Here is a 17,032-nt window from a genome sequence, read left to right as displayed (position 1 = left end):
TTTGATTTGTCTTGACAACCATGTCGTCGACGTAAACCTCCAGGTTCCTCCCTATTTGCTTGCTAAAGACCTTATCCATGAGCCGTTGATAGGTTGCACCTGCGTAACTCTATAACAATAATTTCTTAGTTCAGTAATGAAAGCTATTTTATTCTCATCTTCGGGGTGCATTAAGTTTTGGTTGTAGCCTGAATATGGGTCTAGAAAACTTAAAATATCATATCCTGATGCATTGTCTACTAACTTATCAATACAAGGGAAGGGGTAGGCATCTTTAGGGCAAGCTTTGTTTAAGTTGGTAAAATATACACACATACGCCATTTACCTGATGCTTTTCTTACCATTACCACGTTTGAGAGCCATGTTGTGAAGTGTAGTTCCTTTATGAATCCTGCTTGTAGGAGTTTCTGTGTCTCCTCTAGGCAGGCCGCTCTTTTCTCGTCCCCCATATTTCGTTTCTTTTGTGCGATAGGTCAGACTCGGGGGTCGATTTGTAACTTGTGGCATATAAGGTTCGGGTCTATGCTCGGCATGTCCGCGGGGTCCATGCGAAGAGGTCGGCATTGCCTCTAAGTATATTGGTGATTCATTGTTTAGTCCCTGAAAGGAGAGAACAGCTTATGTAAGTATAATGATTTTCATTGTCATCTATGGTTACCTTTTCGAGGTCATCGGCTGGCGTGGGCCTGTCGCACAGGTCTTCTCTGGGATCAAGTTCGGCTGTGTCCGGGATGTTCGCCACATTGAAAGCTTCCTTTTTGGTTTTTTGTTTGCTTTTCAATCTTATTTTCATGCTTTTGTTGTAGCATCGCCGAGCTTCCATCTGGTCGGAATGTATGGTTGCCACTTGGTAATCCTATACCTGAAATTTTACACAAAGGTGAACAGTGGGTACTATTTACGGGCTAGGGCAATCAACTACTAGAAACTGTATGTCTTTCGTCTCGAACAAGGGAGGCTCTCCCATCGTTATTTTTAACCAGACGCTCCCGAGGATAGATACCCGCTCCCCTGAGAATCCCACTAGTTCCCCTGAGGATGGGGTCATTGTGTTTGCGCTTAACTTCATCTTCTGGAAGGTGGAGTAGAATAGGACATCTGCACTGCTGCCAGGATCGAGTAGCACTTTCTTGACCAGGAGATCACCTGCTTGAATTGAAATGACCACAAGGTCGTCGAGGTTGGTGGCCTTTGCCTGAAGGTCGGACCGTTCAAATGATATGGTAGGTACAGGCGTCTTAGGTGTAGCTATTTCGTCTGTACTTTGGACCATTAACATCGCCCTGTAGCTACGCTTTCTTGTTGAGTTAGTATGTCCTCCTCCTGCAAAACCTCCTGAGATGCAGTTAATGACTCCTCTTGTTGGTGGAGGTTGGCACCTGATCTTTTCGGTGGTGTTCGGGTTTTGTTCTGTTTGAAGTTCGGCTGTGTTCTTCTGACTTTGCTGTATCCTCTTTCCTATGTATTTGTCGAGGTGGCCTTGTCGGGCCAGTCTTTCAAGTAGATCTTCGGCGATTACGCACTCGTCGGTGGTGTGGCCAAACTTTTGATGGAAAGCACAGTGTTTTGACTTATCAACATATCTTTGATCTTGATATGAACAAGCTCTGCTCGGTGGCTTGATGATCTTAGCATTTAATATCTCCTTGATGATGTCTTCCCTTTTGGTATTGAATTGGGTGTAAGCATCGAATTTTGGTGTTAACTTGAATGGCTTCTTGTGCTCCTTTTGATTCGGTGCTTTGTTATGTTTTTCTTCTTCCCGGCGAGGTTGTTGCTTATCAACTCGCCGAGCTTCTCTAAGTTCTTCGATCTCCATCTGGCCAGCCATCTTTTCACGAAACTCCTCCAATGTCCTCGGCTTAGTTATGGCTATTGTGTCCTGGAATTTGCCTAGTCTAAAGCCACTCTTCAACGCATGGAGATGCACTTTGGGGTCGAGGTCTGGGATTTCCATGGTCACCTTGGTGAACCGTGTCATGTAGTCCTTTAGGCTTTCATGTTGACCTTGCTTAATGGTGCTGAGATAGTCTGAGCCGTGCACGTATATTCTCGAGGCTGCAAAATAGTCAATGAAGGATCTTGCCAATTCCTCAAAGTAAGAGATTGAACCTGCAGGAATTTTAGAAAACCAAAGTAAAGCAGTCCCATCCAAATAAGTCGGAAAAGATCGACAAAGTACAGGGTCAGAGGCACCGTTAAAGAACATCATGGATTGAAACTTCTTGATGTGGACACGAGGATCGCCGAATCCTTCGTAAGGCTTAAGCCCGGCGGGCAGCACGAAGTTCTTCGGCATTTGAAAGTTCATGACACTTTCCGAAAAGGGGTTATCGAGCGTGAGCTTCTCCTTTGGCGGAATGATCTCGTCTGTTTCTCCAGCATGTGTATTGCTTCCTCCAGGGTTTTTGGGGTCTTCAACGCCACGGTTCTTGGACGATTGTTCGGCTATTTTTCAAACCTCGGCTTGAAGTTCTGCCATCATCGTCATCAGTTCAGCTGTGGTGGGTTGTTGGACACTGTTGTCTGCCATATAGGCGAACCTGAAAGTAGGGGTGTTCATGGTTCAGTTTTTTCATAAACTGAACTAAAACTGTACTAAATCATTTTAAATGGTTTAGAAACTGAACCAAACTACTTTGTCAAATAAGAAACTGGTTTTAAACCAGTTTACAATACAGTTCACTAATTTAAACCAGTTCATAAAAATAAAACCAGTTTTAATTGAAAAAACCAGTTTAAACTGGTTTACAGGCTAAAACTAGTTTTAACTTTTAACATATATAAAATTAGTTTTTACATTTTCTCTCTCCCCCTCTCTCTCTCCTTCTCTCCCTCTCTCCCCCCTCTCTCTCCCCCTCTCCTTCTCTCTCTCTCTCTCTCTCTCTCTCTCTCTCTCTCTCTCTCTCCCCCCCTCTCCCTACTCTCTCTATCTCTCTCCTTCCCTTCTCCACTCTCTCTCTTCTTCTTTCCCTCTCTCCCCTTCCTTTCTCTCTCTCCCACTCTCTCTCTCTCCTTCTCTCCCTCTCTCTCTATCTCTATCTCCCTTCTCTCCCTTTCTCTCCTTCCCCTCTTCCTCTCTCTCTTCTTCTCTCCCTCTCTCTCTTTTCCTTTTTTCTCTCTCCCCCTTCCCCTATTTCTCCCCTCCTCTCTCCCTCTCTCTCTTTCTCTCTTTCTCTCTCTCTCTCTCTATCCCTTCCTCTCATTCTCTCTCTCCCCTATCTCTCTTTCTCTCTCTCTCTCTCTCTCCCTCTTCTCTTTTCCTCTCCCCCTCCTATCTATCTTTCTCTCCCCCTCTCTCTCTCACTCCTTCTTTCTCTTAACATATATAAAATTAGATTTTACATTCTCTTTCTTATCCTCTCTCTCTCCCTCCCCCTCTCTCTCCTTCTCTCCCTCCTCTCTCTCTCTCTTTCTCTCTCTCTCTCCCTTCTCTCCCTTTTTCTCTTTTCTTTCCCTCTTCCTCTCTTCTCTCCCTCTCTCTCCCTCCTTTCTCTCTCTCTTCTTTTCTCCCTTTTTCTCTCTCTCCTTCCCCTCTCACTCTTCCTCTTCTCTCTCTCTCCCCCTCTTTCTCCCCTTCTCCTCTCTTTGTCTTCCTCTCTCTCTCCCCCTTTTTCTTTTCTCTCTCTTTCCCTCCTCTCTCTCTCTCTCTCCCCTGCCCCTCTTTCTCTCCCTCCCCTTTCTTTCTCTCTCCCTTTTTTCCCTCTTTCCTTTTCTCTCATTCTCTCTCCCTTATCCCTCTTCCTCTCTATCTCTCTCTCTCCCTCTCTCTCCTTCCCTCTTCCCCTCCTCTCTCTCTCTATCTCACTTTCTCTCCCTCTCTCTTGCTCTCTCTCTCACGCTCTTTCTCCCCCTCCCTTCTCTCTCTTTCTCTCTCTCTCCTCCTCCGCTCTCTTTCTTTTTCCTATCTCTCTTTCTACCCTCTTTTTTCTTCTTTTCTCTCTTCCTCCTTCTCTCTCTTGTTTTGGAGAAAAGAGGGGAGAGAGAAAGAGAGAAGAGGGATATAGAGTGAGAGAAGGTTGAGAGAGAAAGAAAGGGAAGAAAGAGGAGAAAGAGAGAGAGGAGGGAGAAGAAAGAGGGAGAAGAGGAGAGAGAAAGAAGGGAAGGGAGAGAGAGTAAGGGAGAAAATGGAAAAAAGAGAGAGAGAAAGAGGAAGAGAGAAGGGAGGGAGAGAGAGAGAGACGAGGGAGAGGAGAGAGAGAAACAAAAGGGGAGAGAGAGGGAAAAGAGGGGGAGAGAGAGAGAGAGAGAGAGGAGGGAGAGGAGAGAAAGAGAAAGAAAGGAAAAGAGAGAGGAAAAGGAGGAAAAGAGAGAGGAGAGGGAGAAAGAGGAGGAGAGAGAGAGAGAGAGGAAGAGAGACGGGAAGGGAGAGGGAAAGAGAGAGCGAGGGAAAGAAGAGAGAGAAGGGGGAAAGAGGAAAAGGAGAGAGAGAGAGAGAGAGAGAGAGAGAGAGAGAGGGGGAAAGAGAGGGAGAAGGGAGAGAGGAGGGTGAGAAAGAGGAGAGAGGGAGGAAGGGGAGAGAGAGAGAGAGTGAAGGAAGAGAGAGATAAAGAGTATGTAAAAACTAATTTTAGAGTTTAAATAAAACCAGATTTAATTTGGTTTAAAATTAAACTGAACCATAAAAACTGGTTTTTAATAAACTGGTTTTCATAAAAACTATAGTTTCAGTTCAATTTTTTATTTAAAAAAACTGATTTATTTAAAACAGTTTCAATTCAGTTTCAATTCAGTTTAGTGAAACCAGTTTTTTTGCACACCCCTACCTAAAAGGAAAAGAAAGGAAGTAGAGGGTGAAGTGTGGGTCAACTAAGTCGGCCCCACGGTGGGCGCCAAATGTTCCGTGAAAGGATACGTTTCCGAGATATAACACCAGTATCGACCGATCAGCAACTTGAAAGCTCTTCTCAGTGGAACCGGATCCCCGGTGTAGAACCTGCAAAAGGGACTCCGACGCCCAAGTCAGCTATGGATATAATAAAGATAGAACGGGAACTATAAAATTATGGAAACAAATTGATGTTGTATTGGGTCTGAAGTATTTGTTTTTCGTCCTTTGTTCTCGCCCCTTCTGATGAGGTTTGGTCGTCCCTTTATAGATGGTATATTTGGAGAATATCCGTTGAGTTTCCGTTTGAGTAGTGCTCTATTTTTTAGGGATTCTGGATATAGGTTAGGTTATGAGTATTAGTGTTACGAGATTCTCGGTGATGGAGGCTTGCTCGGATAGTTGAGTCTTTCTCGGTTGCTTTGTTATTGGCCGAGGATATCGGTATGGTACAAAACTCCTCCTTTAAGTTGATTTAAAATTATTGCAAATGTAGCACCTTAACTTCAAACAGAATCATTCACGTTGAGAGATTTATCGCAAAGGAGGAGACCTCTCTTTTCTTTACCAATCAAGAAAGTTGAATTGTTCTCTTCAACTTGGGAATCCATGATACTAACACTACCATTTGAAAATTCTTGTGGCCCCTTGGCATCCGTTGTGCTATGGTGATTGAAGTTAGGAGTATCCACACTATTGCAAATATTAGCTAGCTTCGGCATCCTGAGAACTTTGACAGGTAATACACAGCTAAGTTCTTGACGGGTAATACGCAGCACACTCACGTTTTACGATCTTTTTTAATCTTGATGAGTTTTTAACATGTAACATAAATTAGAATAGTCTTTTGACAGAATTAATAATTCGCTGCAAGTTTATTATATGGGATGAAACTCCTATGGTCAATAGACTTTGTATCGAAGTATTTGACAGGACAATGAAAAATATATGTGTTAATAGTCTTGAGCAATCTTTTGGAGAAAAGACATTTGTATTTGGCAATTTTTTTCATTAAATACTACCTATCATATTGAAAGGCAACAAGAAAGATATTGTCAATGCAACAATCTAACTCATCATATATATAGGATATAAGGATATTTGCAAAAGTTGTTGTCATTAACAAAGAACATACGACTCAAAGCGGATGATTCCGATAAAAGCAATAATGATCTAAAATAGTTTGCTAAATAGATTTTGTCAATTGAAAATGACAAGTGTGGTGATTCCTTGGATATGCAAAGCAACATACCGAAAATTGTTTGTTGGAAAAAATTGTTTATTGCATATCAAGAAAAGAACTATATTTACACACACTCTTTAAATGGCGGATAAAATCAACAATTTCATGATGAGTTTGAATCCTGCAGAATCTAAAATTTATTATAATTCTAACACCACATATCAATCAGAAGTGCACAATGACATTTTGCCATCAGTACATACTCCTGAGTTCCTAAATAGTATTAGATGTTCTCATAGATAACATGTTAAAATGAGTTACATTGTTATTTATTCAGGATAAGTATGTGATTGATGCTGATTTATCTATTTTTTTCTTTTTTTTCTTTTTCTCTTTTTTTTTTTTTTTTTTTTTTGCAGCTGTGACAACTGATAATAATCAACTTGGGAGTAATGACTGAATATTAGAATACAGCAGCAATATTTAGTTGATGTTCAAGGTGATTTGTGCCTGTCCTTATTTAATCTTCCAGGTACATGTACGTTTGGTCACTTCTAATATTGAACCATTTTCATTTGTAATTTGAATTTTTTGGAGGGAGATGTTTGCTCTGTTCCTGGTGAATATATGATAAGCTAATTGTTTACATATTAGGGTGGACAATAGGACAAGCTATCATGTACTTATTTGTGTTAGGGTTGGAAGTGAGTCAAGCCAACTCATGAGTCAGTTTGAGCTCGATTCGTTAATAGTTCGATAAGCTAAACTCGTGAACTGGTGAGTCAAGCTTGAGTCTGGAATTGAGCTCATAAATTAAATGAGTCGAGCTTAAACTTGGATAAGTTTAGCTCATTAGCTCGTGAGCTGGCTCGATTTTATATATATATAATACACATATTCTATATGCATTTAATCTATACTTTTAATATTATATATATTAATGATCTTAATTATTTAAAATTTTATATTTGTTTTTTATATATAATTTTGATGTGAAACATAAATAAAAAATTTATAATTTATTGATAGATAAACAATATATAAAATTAATTTTTTAAATTAAAATATATAAATTATAATTTATTGATATAGAATTATATATTATGTTTCTATTATTTGAGTCATCTCGTGAGCTCGAGCCAGTTCATGAGTTTTCGGCAAGTCAAACTTGAACTTAAGAACTATGCTCGATTGTTAATGAGTTGAACTTAAATTTGGTCTAACTCGACTCAACTCGATTCACTTCCTACTCTAATTTTTCGCTAACATCTGGATTTATGTTTTATACTAAGAATTCACCATCAATTAACCACGTGTCTCAAAAATTGAAGTACAACCTGATAATCAGAGGTGACTAATACTTCACGGTTATGTTAGAAAAACATAAAAAAAAATAGTCAGAATTTATTTTATTTAACATTTATTTATTATTATAAAAATTAATGAATACTAAATAAGATAAATTTTTTTTAGCTAATTATTTTTAGTCATTAAATATTTCAAATATTTAATGTTGGTAGATACTATCATGAAAATTTTATAATTATCTTTATATAAAGATAAATCTTTTTTACTATTAGATGATAAATTACAAGGTTTAATTTTAATATGTTATCAAAATATTTTTTTTAAATGTGATTATTTAAATAAATAAGATATACTTTTAACACAAAAATCTTTAAAAAAAATATTTTTAATATCTTCATTTGAGTAAGTACTTTTAATGTTTGCCTATTTTGCTCACAGATAAGCCCATAGTCAATAAGAGTTTGGAGATGCATATTTATTAGTAGATTCTGTTGATAGTTGCCTATATGCTCGATGGTAATACCTGTAATTATAGCATTCAATTGAACTGCAAGAAGTTATTTTTTTTCCCTATAATACATTTAAAAGCTACAGCTACTCTTGGCAAAATGAAATCATAGAATAATTAGTAACTATAATATAGCCTTTTAATTCATTATGTTATCCACTTGTACATAAACATATATAATATTCGACATATGGTAGTGAACAAATCACTAACTGGGAATGTATGCAAGTGTTCCGGTATGTCCAACAAGCGCCACAATGTCAGCATTGAGATAGTGTTCTGGCAGGTAAAAAATTATCCAATGGTGATCAGTTAATCACCAACTAATAATGTGTAGACGCAGAATAGTAAAGTTTAGTGTTTCTCTTGTGAAACAACTAATACTACCGGTATTGCTAACTGCTAAGTCAAAGATTGGGGAATATACTAAAAATCAGTATTTATGGTGTTTGTCCAATCCAACTCCAATTTTATTGTTGGGTTTATTGGGTGGATTTTACCTTTTATTTTTTCTGAAATAGGCTAAATTGGACTTGTATGCTCCAAAAATATTTAAAAAAAAAAAAAAACTAACTTTAAAAGTTGGTGTGTATTTTGAAGAGTTAGCCTAGCATTTTTTCTCCAAGTCAAACAAATCAAAGTTATTAAATTTTTTTATTTTCACAATATAATTTATTTGGCCGTCGCTCGGAAGCAATGCGCTATATGGCTCAATAGTATAGTATCAAATGAGCAAGAGTCGCTACATCGGTACCCGGATGTAGTGTTAAATGAGCAAGCGTTCTTGCGTTTTCGTAAACGGACTAGGGTAAATAAACTAGTTCACAAAGAAAAAGGTAAAGGTAAAGGTCGGAGCGACAGAAGATTGAGATTTGGAACATGGAATATAGACACTCTAACAGAAAAATTCATGGAGGTGGTAGATACCAAGACAAGGAGGAAGATCAGCATCATGTGCCTACAAGAAACAAAATGGGTCGGCGCGAAAGATAGAGAGTTTGATACCTCCGAATTCAAATTTTACAGAAAATGTGAAGAATAGGAATGGGATAGGTATTATCGTGGATAAGCAGTGGAAGAAGGATGTAGTGGATGTTAAGAGGGTGGGTGATTGGATCATCTCTATCAAACTTGTGGTGGAAGGAGGTACTTTTCATGTGATTAGCGCCTATGTACCGCAAGTGGGTTCGAATGAGCGACACAAAATAAGGTTTTGGGAAGATCTAGAGAGTTTGAGTCAAGACATACCTTCGAGAGATAAGATTTTCTTAGGAGGGCAAAACTATTTTAGACTTTTCCTCGACCTTTGACCTTTTCATCGCAAATATATGTCTTAAAAAGAGAGACGAACATCTTATAACCTATAGGAGTGGCATAACAAGCTCTCAAATCGATTTCTTCTTGTTGAGGAGAGTCGACCGAAAATTTTACATTAATTGTAAAATTATTTCGAGAGAGAGTTTAACAACACAATGTACGATGCTCGTTATGGATTTTTGCATTGAACAAAAGTTGAGAAAAAGACATCATACGAAGAACTCAAGGACGAGGTGGTGGCAGATAAAAGGTGAGGAATAAAGAAGCTTCCTAAGATGGGTAGGAGAAGAGGCAAAGTGGGAAGGGAGTGGAAGCACGGAGGAGATGTGGAGGGAGATGAAGAAGTTATTAGAAGAACAACAAAAGAAAGTTTTGGTGAATCTAGAGGGATATGACCAAGAGACAAGGAGTCCTGGTGGTGGAATGCGAGTGAACAAGAAAAAGATAAAGACAAAAAGGGAGTGCTTTAAATAGTGGTCTTTGTGCCGCAACGCAGATAATTGGGAAAAATATAAGGTGACTAAGAAATAGACAAAAGTGGTTGTAAGTGAAGCAAGAACAAGAGCATATGAGGGTTTCTACCAGTCTTTAGGCACGAACGAAGGAGAAAAAGGTATATATAGAATTGCAAAGAGCCGTGAAAGAAGAACGAGAAACTTGGATCAGGTTAAGTGCATAAAGGATAAAGATGGAGAGGTTTTGGCTCAAGATGAGAAGATCAATGAATGGTTGAAGAGTTACTTCTACGAGTTATTTAATGAAGGACAGAAGACTCTTCCGAGCGTTGGTCTGTTATGCACGAGGTTAGAAGATCAAAACTTCGACTCTAAAGCGGATGAAAAATGGCAGGGCAGTAAGACCTAATAATATTCCGATTGAAATTTGGAAGGACATTGGAGATAAATGCATCAATTTGTTAACCAACCTTTTTAATGATATTTTAAGGTCAAAGAAGATGACAAATGAGTGGAAAAGAGCACCTTGCTACCTATCTACAAGAATAAGGGGATATACAGAATTGTGAAAACTATAGAGGAATCAAACTCGTGAGTCATACTATGAAATTATGAAAAAGAATGATAGAACGGAGGCTGAGACAAGAGACACAAGTAACAGAGAACCATTTTAGTTTTATGCCAGCAGGCAGATCCACCATTGAAGCTACATACCTGTTAAGAAGGATAACGAAGATATATCGTAGTAATAAAAAGGATCTACATATGGTATTATTGATTTGAAAAAATCGTACGATAGGATGCCAAGGGAGGTCTTATGAAAGGTTTTGAAAAGGAAGAAAGTAAGGATCGCATATATTCGTGGAATTAAGGACATGTATGATGGGGCTACAACTAGTGTGAAGACTCAAAGTGGTGTGACAGAGAAATTTTCTATTTGTATAGGATTACACCAGGGATCATCCTTAAGTCCCTATTTTTTCACATTAGTTTTGAAAGTACTCATAGAGCATATCCAAGAGCCTGTGCTATGGTGCATGTTTTTTGCCGATGATATCGTCCTTATAGGAGAGTCAAAAGAAGACCTATATAAGAAATTGGATTTATGGAGAGAAGCTCTAGAAGTGTATAGTTTGCGCATAAACCATAGCAAGACAGAATATATGGAATGTAAGTTCGGCTGCCGAAGGAGAAACCCTAATAATAGAGAGGTGATGATTGGAGAAAACATCATACGAAAAGTTAAATGTTTTAAGTATCTTAGATGTATCATACAGAATAATGGAGAGATTGAACAGGATGTAAATCATAGGATCCAAGCAAGTTGGTCAAAATGGCAGAGTGCGTCTGGTTTTAAGTGGTTGTAAGTGAAGCAAGAACAAGAGCATATGAGGGTTTCTACCAGTCTTTAGGCACGAACGAAGGAGAAAAAGGTATATATATAATTGCAAAGAGTCGTGAAAGAAGAACGAGAAACGTGGATCAGGTTAAGTGCATAAAGGATAAAAACGGAGAGGTTTTGGCTCAAGATGAGAAGATCAATGAATGGTGGAAGAGTTACTTCTACGAGTTATTTAATGAAGGACAGAAGAATCTTCCGAGCGTTGGTCTGTTATGCACGAGGTTAGAAGATCAAAACTTCGACTACTATCGAAGGATTCGAGACTTCAAAGTAAAAGAGGCTCTAAAGCGGATGAAAAATGGCAGGGCAGTAAGACCCAATAATATTCCGATTGAAATTTGGAAGGACAAGAGATAAATGCATCAATTTGTTAACCAATCTTTTTAATGATATTTTAAGGTCAAAGAAGATGACAAATGAGTGGAAAAAGAGCACCTTGTTACCTATCTACAAGAATAAGGGGATATACAGAATTGTGAAAACTATAGAGGAATCAAACTCGTGAGTCATACCATGAAATTATGGAAAAGAATGATAGAACGGAGGCTAAGACAAGAGATACAAGTAACAGAGAACAATTTTAGTTTTATGCCAGCAGGCAGATCCACCATTGAAGCTACATACCTGTTAAGAAAGATAATGGAGATGTATCGTAGTAATAAAAAGGATCTACATATGGTATTTATTGATTTAAAAAAAGCGTACGATAGGATGCCAAAGGAGGTCTTATGAAAGGTTTTGGAAAGGAAGAAAGTAAGGATCGCATATATTCGTGGAATTAAAGACATGTATGATGGGGCTACAACTAGTGTGAAGACTCAAGGTGGTGTGATAGAGGAATTTTCTATTTGTATAAGATTACACCAGGGATCATCCTTAAGTCCCTATTTTTTCACATTAGTTTTGAAAGTACTCACAGAGCATATCCAAGAGCCTGTGATATGGTGCATGCTTTTTGCCAATGATATCGTCCTTATGGGAGAGTCAAGAGAAGACCTATATAAGAAATTGGATTTATGGAGAGAAACTCTAGAAGTGTATGGTTTGCGCATAAACCATAGCAAGACAGAATATATGGAATGTAAATTCGGCTGCCGAATGAGAAACCCTAATAATAGAGAGGTGATGATTGGAGAAAACATCCGACGAAAAGTTAAAAGTTTTAAGTATCTTGGATGTATCATACAGAATAATGGAGAGATTGAACAGGATGTAAATCATAGGATCCAAGCAAGTTGGTCAAAATGGCAGAGTGCGTCTGGTTTTATATGTGACAAAAAAGTGCCTTTAAAACTTAAAAGTAAATTCTATCGCACTGCTACCATACCGGTTATGTTTTATGGTATAGAGAATTGGGCGGGCAAAGGGGAGCACGGACATAATTTAAGTATGACAGAGATGAAGATGTTGAGATGGATGAGTGGTCATACAGATAGAATAAAGAACGAAGATGAGAGAGAGATAGAGAGAGAGAGAGAGAGAGAGAGAGAGAGTTGGAGTAGCACCTATTGTGAAAAAAATGGTAAAATCGCGTCTCATGTAGTTTGAACATGTGAGAAGAAGACCGACAGAGCAACCAGTCAGGAGGGTGAATGAGATGGAAGATGGATAAGAAGTGAAAGGTAGATGAAGACCTAGAAATACCGTATCATCCATAAGGTAGTTAAACGAGATCTACATATAAACAGTCTTTCTGTAGACATGATACATGATAGAGTTCAATAATATTGTTTGATCCATGTAGTCGATCCTATCTAATGAGATAAGACTTCGTTATTGTTTTTTTTTTTTTTTTTTGTTAATATATTAAAATATAAAGCGTTCAGTATATTTGGCAAATATTATGGTTGTGGATAAAATAAGGTGAAGCTAGTGTCCTATTTGTTAAACCATAGAAACAGAAGTACACACTAAACAAATCCACACAAATTCATTATTAACGAGGACCACGAAATGACATGCAAACACCAACAATAATAATACAAAGTGCACATCATTTATATATAAGATAGAAAAATTTTAAATATATCTAATTTTAACTGTTAATTTTAATTATTAAAAATATATATAATATATATTAATCGAAATCAATAGTTAAAATTACTGAAATACCGATATTTTAGATATATTTAAAAAAATTTCTATAAGATATATAAAGCTCATAAAAGATTGAGAAGAACACTTAGGGACTTAAAAAAAAGAAAATTAAAGATACATAATAGGAAAAAGAGTGGACGTGGCTAATTTGCTAGGATATTCATATTGGTTCGTGCTTGACTTTTCTTGCACATATATACAACGATAACTCATTTAGAGATAATGTGATTTACTTATACAATAATATACATTATCAAAATTTAATTTGATCGATTTTGACGGTTTTATTTAGATTTATGTATGCTTATATATATATTTCTGAGGTAGTTTGAGTTGATTTTCAGGGTTTTTATCATTTTTTTGTTCTCTCACACAATTTCGTAAAAATAATTTTCAAATGATTAATATAAAAAGTCATACTTAATTAATTCTTTTAAGTTATACTCATTATGAATTTTTTGTCCATTGAACTATAATTTTTAGTTTTGTTTATTGCGTAATATAATTAAAGGGATAAACAATAAAAATACGACGTAACAAGCATGGAGTATCCAACTAAATACTAATTTTAACAATATATTTTAAAATAACAAAAAAGGTGAAACTAGTGTCTTATTTGTTCAATATCGGAAAAATCACAAAAAGGCAACTACACACTAAAAAAAAATTCCACAGTTTAGTATATATATCTATATATATAAAACAAGGACTAAGTAATAATGACACTACACACAAAATAAATCTACAAAGTGGACTTCATTTTATAGAGAAAACAAATACACGGTAAAAGAATTCCACAATTTAGTATACAAATTACAAAGTCTCCATCATTTTTTATGGATAAAACAAAATACGCACTAAAAATTCCACAATTTAGCATACAAACATTATTAACAAGGACTGAGAAATAATGACACAGAAAACCCACAAAATTAAAAAGTGCACATCAGTTATATCGATAAATACTATAAAAATTCTACGATTTAGTCTACAAATAACTACAAAGTGCCCGTCATTTTTTATAGATAAAATAAATACACACTAAAAAATTCCACAATTTAGTATACAGACATTAATAAGGACTAAAAATATTCCACAATTTTGCATACAAACATTTATAAGGATTAAGAAATGAGACACCTCAAAATTAAAAAAAAAAAAAAAGCTACAAAATGCACATAAATCATAATCTTTTATAGATAAAACAAATACAAAGTAAAAAATTCCACAATTTTCTACTATATACAAAGATTAATAAAGGTTAAAAAAATAATCCAATTATATTAATTATATACTAAAATTAATTATTAAAATTATTCATTAGAGTATAATACATATACATTAAAAATTAATTAAATTATATATATTTATATATAAATATATAATAATTAATTTTTGTGGCTAATTTTAATATATAAATAACATTTTTAAAATGACCTCACAAAGAAAAATAAAAAACTACGAAATGCACGTCACTTTAAATGGATAAAAGTCATGATCGTGCATTTATTTTTTGGGAGTGAAATTGAGACTGAATTGAAATTGAGCTATGAAGCATGACACTTTGTTGAGTTGTTATGTTAGTATGTTAGACACATTTTAAACACGATATTCATCGACATTCGTCATCTGACACGCGTGTCTGTTGTGTCTAATCATGTCTTAATATATAAAAAATAAAAAATTCTTTTTCGGACACGCTTGGACACACTTAAATACCATTACGTATCAGCGTGTCCAATTTTATTCTTAACATATATTCTTGAAATAAATTTAAATATAGTATATATTATTATTTATTAAAACAAAAAATATTTTAAATACTTAATATAATTAAAATAAGACATTAAAAATAATTGAAAAAGTTAATTTATATTTTAATATCAATAAAATATCAAAATATCATTACGATTTATCTAAAAAATACTTTATATTTTATATGTATACGTGTCCCCGTGTCTTATAAGATTTTAAAATTTGTGTGTCGGTGTGTCCTGTGTCGTGTCGTGTCCCGTGTCCGTATCAGTGTCCATGCATCATAGAAATTGAGTATTATATTTGGTATTTAGAGACCGAAACTAAAATTTTAATCCCGAGAGACATAATTTTAATCTCTTCAAGTTTAATTTCAGTATTTCTAGAAAGTATGAATATATGGGACGACTAAAATTTTTAAGAATGATGATTAAAATTTTAATAATATTTTTTTTAAAATACTCTTATTTAATTTTTTAAATTTTAAATTTATCCTTCAACTTCTATATTTATCTTAAATCAAATATGATACTAAGATATAACTCATTTTAGTATATTTTATACTAAACATAATACAAAAACTTAATTTAATTTTTATTTCTCAATTTTCGTCTCTTAGTCTCAGTGTCTCTCACAAACGCAACATATAATCCTATAGCAACCTCAAATAAGAAAATTGAAGATACGTTGTAAGGAAAAAAAAATTGTTCCAGTATTTTTTAGAAATTGGAGGATAAATTATCTTAGCTTGGATTTATCATTTATTATTGCATAATAAATCTAATAACGATTCACATATCTAACACGTGAAATTAATCTATTTATATATTTTATTTAAATATAATATATGAAATATCGTGTTTAAATTAAATTTTAAATAGTTAATTTATCTATATCATTTCTATTCTAAATAGACAACTATTTTGAATGGAATGGGGGAAAGAAATTTGAAAAGTAGTACAAATTAAAGCTCCTAATTAACTAAAAAAGCCAACCCTACTTTGTCTCCTAGTCCCACTTAGCTTGGACTAGTGAATTATTCTAAGGTTTAATTATTCTATGACTTCTTATGATTTTATTAAATTTATAATTAAATTTTTATATTATTTTTAATTTTATAATCAAGTTTTTATTAGTAAAAAAAATATTAGAATCAATAAAATATTTATCTGTAAATTAAAAATAATTATAATTAAAAATATAATTATATTAAAACTTTGATTATATATTTTTTAAAAGAAATATTTGATTAATTTTAATATTTTTTACATAAAAAAAATCTAATTATAAAATTAAAAAATTATTTATAATATTAAGAATTAGAATTCACTCAAAAATTTAAGTTCTTTTCTTTACTTTAGAACAATTAAAAATAAATTATTTGAGTTTTTTTAAAATTTTTTTTTTTTATTTGTGAATCAGACTAAAATGAGTCTGATTTCCAAATCAATTCTCACACCCCTCAAATTTAATATGTTAAATGTAAAAAATATTTTTATTATATTTATAACTATTAGTAAAATAACTTTATTAAAGATAAAATTGTAAAAAAAAGAATTTTTAATTCATATAAAAATTATTCCAAACTAAATAATTAAATTCTATTCTATTAATATATTAAAATCATTCTGAAACATGGAATTGAGTTTGAAATAAAAATAAATTCTTTTCTTAAAAAAAATAACATTCTGTTCTCATATTAAAAATTTTTTAAACAAGTTCTAAAAATAGTGTAAGAAATCAATTTAAAAAATAAATAAAAATTTAATTATTTTATAAAATTATAAGAGAGACTAAAAGAATAATTAAACATTTTGCTAAGACTATCATTGTTTACCCGCCTTTTTAGATCCCACCGCAAGTATAGGGTACCAACATATTATCTGCTAACTTCTACCAACTCTTATTTATAATTGTGTTTCATGGAAGTATGTTCGTGGATGTGTCTAATAATTAATATATTTTAAATACATATGTAAAGAGACACATCTAGAAAATATATTTATAAAGACACTTCTATTAAACACAGATATAAAAAAGATATTTTTATTAGACACATCCACGAACACACTTCTATAAAATACAATTATAAATAAGAGTTGGCAGAAATTGGCAGATATGCTGTTGGTAACGTAGCAAAACCGAAGTCTATAAGTACTAATTTCTAATTCGAAAATG

The 17,032-nt window shown here is 34.3% G+C and overlaps 1 protein-coding gene across 1 annotated transcript; it reads right to left on the bottom strand.

Annotated features, from left to right (window-relative positions):
* Positions 1–899: 899 nt before the first annotated feature.
* Positions 900–2,300, bottom strand: LOC107610397 (uncharacterized). The gene has a single exon (XM_016312453.1). The coding sequence runs from the start codon at positions 2,298–2,300 to the stop codon at positions 900–902; it is 1,401 nt and encodes a 466-aa protein (XP_016167939.1).
* Positions 2,301–17,032: the final 14,732 nt, after the last annotated feature.

This window comes from Arachis ipaensis, chromosome B8, assembly GCF_059453495.1.
Source record: "Arachis ipaensis isolate K30076 ecotype BB chromosome B8, ASM5945349v1, whole genome shotgun sequence".
NCBI classification, from domain to species: Eukaryota; Viridiplantae; Streptophyta; class Magnoliopsida; order Fabales; family Fabaceae; genus Arachis; species Arachis ipaensis.
Note: the sequence above shows the minus strand (reverse complement) of the source record. Positions and strands in the feature narration are given on the sequence as shown.